The 9381-nt window shown below is 43.7% G+C and overlaps 1 protein-coding gene across 1 annotated transcript in view; it reads right to left on the bottom strand.

Moving 5' to 3' along the window:
• The window catches only part of rbpjb (recombination signal binding protein for immunoglobulin kappa J region b), a 52826-nt gene extending 48920 nt beyond the window's left edge, over positions 1–3906 (bottom strand). The window contains exon 1 of the mRNA XM_026162163.2: positions 3617–3906. Within this exon, the coding sequence (XP_026017948.1) occupies positions 3617–3636 (20 nt within the window). The 5' untranslated portion in view covers positions 3637–3906. The remainder of the gene's footprint in view (positions 1–3616) is intronic.
• Positions 3907–9381: the final 5475 nt, after the last annotated feature.

A 9381-nucleotide genomic window follows, 5' to 3' on the forward strand; every position in this document is an offset into this window, starting at 1 on the left:
AGGGGGGTGATTCGGCATGTCTTTTAACTCTAGCCTGAGCCTTTGCCACCATAAAGGTCAGCGCTTCGACATCTGCTGCTCTCTCTGAATCTGTCCTTTTATGAAAGGAAGCAGGGAAGAGGAGAGGACTCTGGGGAGTGGATGCACATGCACACACACAGATCAACTTTAATGTCTAGGTACACCCTTCAAACGTGCACATTAAACTGGATGAACACAGACCCGGAGCTCAAAGCACACGCTCATCCAAACAAATACAAGAACACAAGTTTGCGCCTCAAAGACAGGCTCAGTACTATCATTACACCAGCACAGAGACGCTTGGCTTTTGGCCTGAAAGACTCCTCTCTCTCTTTTTTTTTTTTTTTTTTTTGGCAGGGGGACAGACGAGGAGTGTGGGGGGGTGAGCTAAATGGAATCTCGTCCCCCTGGGGCACACAGCAAAGGCAGAGCAGTGTTGAAATAAGTGATTCATGCTTTTATCATCCCAGGTGAACAGTGCTGCTCTTTCAGCCATCACAATCAGTTTCTCTGGCGGGGGGGGATTACGAAAGCAACGCCATATATGGTCATGGTTGTGTTTCTTTTCGTCTTCTAATGCATAATAATACATAAAAAAGGAAGGCTCGAGAGTTGTTGTTTTTTTTTGGGGGGGGGGGGGGGGGGTAGCTAATTTGTGTTGTGGTTGCAACATATGAGTGTGTTAAATCAGGGGAGAAGATTGTGTGCACTGTTAATTGTGTCCCCCCACAAAAAAAACAAACCAAAAACGAAACAGAATCCGCATGTATGCATTTTCGTTTGGCCTCATTTTACATATTTAGTTAGAAATTTACATCATACATTTTTTTGTTAGCTCAAAATGGGCTTTGGGGGCACTCATGACACAAGTCAGCATATACAGTCAAGGCTGATGGTCTGTGTTTTCTGTGAGTGTAGAAGTCTGCGCATTTTTGTGGCAATTCTGACCATAAATAAAAACCTTCAGCAAATTAAACCTCACAAACAAACAAACAAAAAAAGCCCACGATTTTTCTTTGGTGGAAGGCCAAAAAAAAAAAAAAAAAAAAAAAACCTTGAAGGGTGCCAATTTGTTTTTTTTGTTTTTTTTACATGCACAGGAAAAACCATGTTCACAGACAAAATGATGAACTGATGTATTGATTGATTTAATCAACAAATTAGTCAACAATGAAAACAACCATTAGCTTAGCAAATCAATGTATAACCTAGTTAATGTGCAGTTAACGTGAATTAACATATAAAGAAAACCCGATCAAGGTGCTCCACAAACTATTCATGTTTTAATGCTGCATGTTTAGCTTAGAAAGCAGATCAAGGGGAACTAAGGAAAAGGACATGTTGCAGGGAACTTCATCAATGGACCTCTTTATTATCAGGAATCGAATAGGCTGTAAATAACACGAATTCAAGCTGACCGCAGCTCCTCATCTTTGTCTAAGAGGAAATTACAAACTGTTCTCGGACATTTTTCAAGCCTGCCTGAGATCTGATAGATAAATTGTGAATAATTTATCATGTGTTTTCTAATGTATCTGATAATAACCAGAGCTATAGAGACATGCACTGAAAGCCCGACACAGATGCTTGTTTTCTGGCACATACATTTGGCCCGCCCCCTAACAACTCAGCATCCACCTTTAGAGACTACGATAGCAAAGTCAAACAAATCTTTGTCTGCAGCCTTTGTACAACACAGCAGAGGAGCTGTGATACTATTAACAACTGTGTGGTTACAGAGCCCCTCCCAGTTTAAAACCAGAACCACACAAACCATATACTAGGGCAACAGGGTGTGTTTAGGCTCATTGGTGCCCCTCTGACCGTTACAATGAACAAGGTCTGCCACTAGCTGGAAAAAAAAAAAAAAAAAGGCCTTATGGCACTTTAATTTTCTGTTGAACCTCTCACGCACCCACCCCATCCTTCTCGCACACACTGACTCCCTCCCCTCCCACTAGCAGAAAAACACACACACGAATCTGGAGCTATCATCTGGACAGGTGGCCAGCCACCCAGACCTGACCCGCCTGCCCTCTTGCGTGCTCCCTCCCTCTGCCCCCGCCCCAACTAAAATCAGTTCACTTCTGCTGGAAAACCCCAAATGAACATACACAGCAGCAGCACCCCCCCCCACCACCACCACCACCACCACACACACACCTCCAGCAAGCCCTGCACCATGTCTGTCACCCACTGTGCCTAGTCTGTGGGGATTACTGCCTGCACAGTGCAGCAGCCAACCAGACCCACAAAAAAAGGTTGTGTCTAGCTAATGTGAAGCCAAATAATTTTAATCAGGATTTATTCTAAAGCCTGACCAGAGTAGAAAAGCCAATCGGCTCAGTTATACACAGCACCACCTGGTCTACAGCCCATTTACATTGAATTAACACGGTCACACAGTACTGATGAGTGATGACAAAACAAGCAGCGACATTCAGATCAATGGATGTTTGAAAATGTTAAGCAAGTCACATTTCCTATTAAAAGTATGGAGATGCTGCAATTATTCAATCCTCGCCAACTATACCCAGTCACAAATTTCAAGGTGGAAATACAAAACATTAGATTTGACTGTTACACACAATGCTTTATGACTTTACGAAGATGGGCGTCTAATATTTAGGGATGTCGGTGTAGATTAGCAAAAAGTCGCAGCTGTCACACAGATATGATAAATAAGACAAACGAGACGGATCACTCGGGTTAACTGGAGAAAAATGGACATTTTTCTTCAGCGATGATGGGGTTAAAAAACACATGGCCGTGAGCTGTGCATTTTGTCCTTAGATGCACTCCACATTTGAGAACTAGGTTTTCATAAGAGCCACGTCGCAGTTTATGTAGTAAATACAACAGTGCTACACTTCTTGGAGAGAGCTGAAGTCATAAAAGTACATGCTATACACTGTGTGTGTATATGCATGTGTGGGGGGTAGCTTCAATATTGACGGCTAACACGCCGTATTAAGCGAAAACCACGGCGCCAACAGTGTTTTAAAAACGATGCTAAACGGACAGTTTGGCCACAAAACCGCAACGTGTTTCAGTCAGACACCGCTAGCTAGCGTCCACTATCGGACAGCTAGCCGCATTAAGTCGTGAGTCCCGATTCGTAAGCGTGCTGCCCCGGCTAGCTGGATGTTGAGCACGTTTCGAAAACAAATACAGGGCGAGGAATTAAAACGAGAGCTCTCAGCGTGAGCCCAGTCGGTAGGGTTCAAACGAAACGGCGATATCGACGTCAAATTACTCCCGCAAACATGTCTAGCTGTTTAGCCTGGCAGCTAACAGTTCGCCGTTGTCTGGGAGAAAAGGACCACCGGGGGTGAAGTATCGCTTAGCAGAGGGGCTAGCTCACAAAACACTGCAGCAACAGTCAGCTCAAGCAAGTAACTGGTCAAAGAGGGGGAAAAACACTCGCACGCAAAGACACTGACACAAAGAAACGGCTTCTGGCTACTAAACCATCGGCCAGAGGACGTGCAGTGTGCTCGATGATACAACGCGTGGGTTAAAAGTGAGCTATTTCATGGCAATAAGTTATATTCTTATCAACTCCGCTCCCCACCGCCCCGAATCTCAGACTCACCCTGTCACAACAGGCGCCATCTTCCACAAACTCTCACCAAAACTCCAATACTCGCGATATCCCCTTCTCTCCCACAGCCCAACAATCCGCCGAGACAACAGGAGCAGGACTGGAGGTGTAGGGACGAGGGAGTCGGAGAGAAAAGGGGGTGGGTGAGTAAGACGGAGAGAAAAAAAGGGGAGGCGGCGGGTAACAGCAACACATACACACTCTCTCTCTCACACACACGCGCACACACACACTCACTGAAAGAGAGAGAGTGAGCGAAAAGGGCAGACGCCACAACAACAGGCGTGGGAAACTTCCGAATTCACGCGAGAATTGGAAAACTCTCACAATAGGCGAGCACAGAGGGAGCGTCCCCTATCGCGAGATATGCGTGAAATCGAGTACTTGTTTATCTTGTGGCGCTGAAATACTATTCCCACGTGTTCACCGGGTAATAAATTACAGCACCGATTGGTTTGAGAGGGGGAAAAACGATAGTGGTGAGGAAAGCCTTGATTTTTGTTTTCCCAGGCTCACGCGCATTTTGTTGTAGGCATCCTGTCTCCATGTGGAGTCCCTGCGTTTACAGCTGTGTGCAATTACAAGCCAAATTGTCATCCATATATGCTCCCCAGCTGACTGCAGACAGCAAACCTGCAAGGGTACCCTGACTTTAAATGAGAGTAGAAATTAATGGAGGGTTTCTACGCCCCAAATATACAATTCCCTTGGGTAACATTACAGTCCCTGTTTAGAATGTGGAAACAATGGTGTGAACACATGCGAATGGACCATGCAGAGAAGATTAGTGCATTGCTATCACACTGGGCAGTCCCATGACCACCCTCCACACCAAACCTCAGCCCAAAGTACAAGGGAGGCTATTATTTAGAATGATCATGCTTGCAAATGTGGCATAAGCTTTATTAGCCCCCGCCCCCCCTTTTTTTTTCTTGTCTGCTTCTGCCCCTACTCCACCCCATCCACCCCTCCCTCAAGTGCATTTCCAACAGTTTGTGTGTTATACCATCCCCACAACAAACAGCTCAAGCCATTCTTGTTTATCTGGGAGGGGGTCTAAGAGCCATAAACCTTCATGTAGGTCCCCATCCCCATGTGTGTTTGTGCCCATACAGCCTTCATTTAAACCTGTTTGGGATTTTTGTTCAGCTAACAAGTGACTTCTGGTGGGAATTTTTCCAACTTCAAAGAGGAAAAGAAGGCTTCTGAGACCACACCGATGGCAAGTCAATGCTTTCGTTTGTTAGATGTTGTGTGAGTGATCTGCCTCTGGCTGTTTTGTGTGGAAAAAGTGGTTCTTGGGCGAATGAAGAAGATCAAAAAGAAAAAAAAATAGACAAACACCAAAGGGATATTTGGGAGATTTGCTGTTATGTGTAAATGCACACAATATTTTTAAGGAAAATAGTTTAAGCTTAAAGCTTTTTCTTAACCTTGTAATGTCAAGTGTATATTTTTCAATACACTTTTTTGTCAATTTTTGAGGCTTTTTGAATTGTCAGTATGACCCCCCCAACCCCAACCCCAACCCCACACACACACACACACACACACACACACAAAATCTGAATGTTGCAAATATGATATATATTAAAACTCATATATCCAAATTAATATTTAATTTCTTTTTTTTAATTAATCAAAAAGGTCAATAAATAATCCATCTGGCAATTGTTTGTTAAGGTATTAAAATATATGGGTAATGACAGATGGGTAATTTAATATATTGGGAAATATGTTCATCTTTTTATATTTGAGTTTTTACAGTTAGTTGTTTTTTATTGATTAAAATATCAACTTAACATTAGTTTTTGTGGGATATTTAAGTTGTTTTGAAATGAAGACGTGCTCGTAAGGGTCTAACCCTTTCACTCCTTTGATTTTTTCCTCGTATCTTTTCTTTGACTTTTCATCAAGTCTGTCTTTGTACGGACCGGCATTGTTCTACTTCGTTTTGTACATAAATTTTTTGGGGGGGCAAAGAAAAAGCAAGAAGGTATTGGAACCGGAGAATGAACGTTTTGCGGTGCTGCAAATGCTTGCGTTTGATGCATTGCTTGGATTGTTTTGCCACGAGTACCCGGCGTGCAATGCGCGAAAGTCACGTGGTCTGTCAATCTCTATTGCAAACAAGTGCATTTCCTCAAATGGCCACTTGAGGCAGGCTTCAAATGTGAGTTCCACGTTAAGGTGTCAGACGTTGCAGGAGACATAAACATGTCTGTATAGGTTCTCAGTCATCCAGGTCATGGTAGTCTAAGCAGTTTGGAAAGAAAGTGAATGGATTCATCCATCCATGTCCTCCATCCAGTTCAGGGTTGCCAGACTCCTGAAGTCTGGCAACCAAAAGTCATGAAGTGAGAGGCGGGATACACCCTGGATAGGCCGCCAGTCTGTTGCAGGGCTAAAACGTTGATTATGCTCTATTGTTGACACAGACATGGACATCCACTTCCACTCAAACCATTGCACTCCACGTTTAATGATGAACCTTGCATCACTCTAACCCAAGCGACAGTAGTGGATTCACGGTGTGGAAAATATAATCAAAGTTTAACACTTGAGTCCAGGAGGCAGAGCTTGGTATAGTGCTGCTACTCCTCCACATTAGAGGGTCTTCCAGGCATATCCCAGTGGGTGGAGGCCCTGGGGTCATGCTGGATAGATGATGTGGCTTGGGAATGCCTCGGAGAGCCCCCGGAAGAGGGAGATCTGAGTGTCTCTACTTAAACTGCTACCATATTACTACCTACAGCTACTATAGCATATCTTTAGAGTGTAGATGTACCGTATTTCCCGGACTACAAAGCGCACCTGAATATTAGCCGCACAAGCTAAAATCAGGGGAAAATCCTGTTTTGTACATACATTAGCCGCACCTGACTAAAAGCCGCAGGTGTTTCAATGTTGACTTATCATATGTAAGAGAATATGCACAAAGGGAATTGTCAGGAAAGAGATGGCTGTTTGGAGACACACCCCTTTTATTAATATTTTGAAAAACAAGTTATGGGTACATATTTGCACATGTAGTACATAACAGTAACCTACAGCACACCAGAAAAATAGATTCGGCCTACCTTTTAGGCTCAGGTGCAGTGACACGGCTTTAACAAGAAGAAAAGTCAGTCATTCACCATCTTTCTCTTCTTCCTGCGCTCTAAAACCACCAAAGTCCTCTTCTCCAATGTCGGAAACGAACAGGCTCAGGATGGCTTCGTCATCCACTCTCCGCTTCTCTCCTTCGTTGTCACTTTCAAAACCAAAGAAATCCTCGTTGTCAGTGTCAGAGTCGAACACCCTCAGAAGGGCCGTGGCGGTGTCCTCCTCTCCATCATGCAGCAGTCCAGCCCTTCAAAATCCGTTGGTGATCGTGGATGTTTTCGCACTTTTCCACGCTGTCAGAATCCACCGGTGGAATTGGGCATAACTTGCTTTTCGCAAGTTTATCGCCGTTCGTCATCCACGCCTCCCGCTGAATGCGTAGCGCTACTTTGAAGTTTGTTTTTCGCGCTACTTCGTACGGCACTACGTTGCCTGGCGGACGGACATGTGACTAACATACCACTCTTGAACCCCGATCCTTCCGCCAGGCAACGTAGTGCCGTACAACAGAGGAACAAACAAAACAAATCGTCTTACGATATCACAAAAATCATGGAAAATCCATAGAAAAGCCGCACCTAACTAAAAGCCGCAGGGTTCAAAGCTTGTGCAAAAAGTAGCGGCTTATAGCCCGACAATTACGGTAGTTCTCCCGGTACTTCTGGCTCAGGACGGTTCAGGAAAACTATGCAAACTCCACACAGAGAGGCTCCAGACAGCTGGTTTATTCAGTCCCAGGACTGTCTCACTGTAGGGCAACAGTGCTAACCACCAAATCTCAGCGCTACCTTTATAGCTCACCTTAATTTTATTAAGACTTGACATTGCTAGTCAAATCTTAATAAAATTTAAGACTTGACTGACAGCATCTGCCTCTGCAGTGGTGATTTTTGAAGTATTTTTTATGGTAATTACCTGACAAATAATACATATTGCTGTGCACTTAATTTTACTGAAAGACCACCCAAGACCTTTTATATATCAGTGATATGTTATTTCTGCCTGCTGATTAGCAGATATCTGTATTTTTTATGTGAATGCACACTTCTGACCATGCTAGGCTGTCTGGCTCCACTATGATGTCCAAATGCTAAAACTGAGGCTTCAGAGTCAGTGGGTGATGCGGTGTTGGCTACCACCATCTTTTATATACAGTCTGTCAGTAAAAGGCCACTGTGACATCACGAAACAGGTTGTTGATAGGACACTAAATTGGTGACATTGGCGATTTAAAGTCCTCAGTACCTGCATTATATAAGTCTCTTAGACAGTCTTTATTCTGCGCTAAGCTAACTGGCTGCTGGCTCCAGCTGCAAAGGCAGCACAGGAACATGAGCGTGGTATCTTTTCAATGAACTGTTAAAGCAAACAGTTTCCAAAATATCAAACTATTCCGCTCGCTGTGAGATATGATACGAATCAAGAAGAAATCAAAAAAGTGTGAGCGCATGAAATAGCAGTTTTTGCTCACCTCCGTCCGTGACAGATAACCTATCAGTGTCAGTGCGCAGCACCACCAAACAGATTCTCTGTGTAAAGTAGCAGATGTGATATCCCCCAGCGTACACTGTATAAATCTACCCATTTCATATCTTTCAAATGCATAATTCATTTTTACGGAGCTTCACTGTTCTGCCAGAGAGAAAGAGAAAAAAAGGAGGGCGAGTTAAAGAGTTGCATAGAGTGTGCCTGGCCTGCAGCCCGCTCTATGAAGACGCAGAGACCTCAGAGACGAGGACCTCATCCTGCCCTCAACCATTTTTCCTTTCCTTCTTTTTTTTTTATAGCCATCCGAGAACCTCCAGTTACACTCAGAGCTGAAAGGGGAAGCATAAAGTTTCCTCAAATGTTTTACAGCTGAACACAGTAAAAGGAAAAAAAGCTTAAAAAAAAAAAAAAGAGCAACTACAGTTTTCAGAGAAAATAAGAGTCAAATAGAAAAAGAGAAGAAGCTACTTCACTTTTACATTTTAGTGCTATTAGCAATTCCAAAACTTCGAAGTCTGATCTTTGACCTTTCCTGGTTCTCTTTAAACGTAACTCGATTTAAAAGGCCACTTGCAAACACAATTTTAAGGCTTTTTCCTGTCATATACATGTTTCTCTCCTGCTCCAAGCTTTGGATTCTTGATCATTTTTCTTCATCATTTCAATTTCCTCCTTCCCCTCCATGTCCCGTTCTCTCATTAGGAGTGAAAAACCATTTATTTTACCAGAGCCAGGGCCAATTCAGGCAATCATGACTAAGCCGTAAGCCTCGGGTCTATAAATCCCCGCACTTGACTGCTTTAAGCTTGTGGCTCAGAATGAAAGACAGATTGAGATAGAGGGCGAGAGAAATCCTAGTCCCCAGCGGAAACGCCACTAACTCGTACATCATCCCATCAGTGCCGCAGTCTGAACGGTTTGGGCTGAAGGGTGGTGTTGCACCAATCGACAGTAAAGTCTCACAATTCCCCTTCCTTTGAGTACTGAGTTGAAATTGCAAAATTAACGCGTTATTGTTCTGTGAGTTTGGCCAATTTTCACATCCAGCTTATCCCGCTAAGCTGAAGGCCCTAGTAACACTTCTAAGAAAAAAAAGAAGAAGCCATAAAAGAGGGAAATGATTGTCATCAGCAGATGTGACGAGTCGAACAAAGCGCGAGAGA

Source organism: Astatotilapia calliptera, chromosome 3 (assembly GCF_964374335.1).
Source record: "Astatotilapia calliptera chromosome 3, fAstCal68.1, whole genome shotgun sequence".
NCBI classification, from domain to species: Eukaryota; Metazoa; Chordata; class Actinopteri; order Cichliformes; family Cichlidae; genus Astatotilapia; species Astatotilapia calliptera.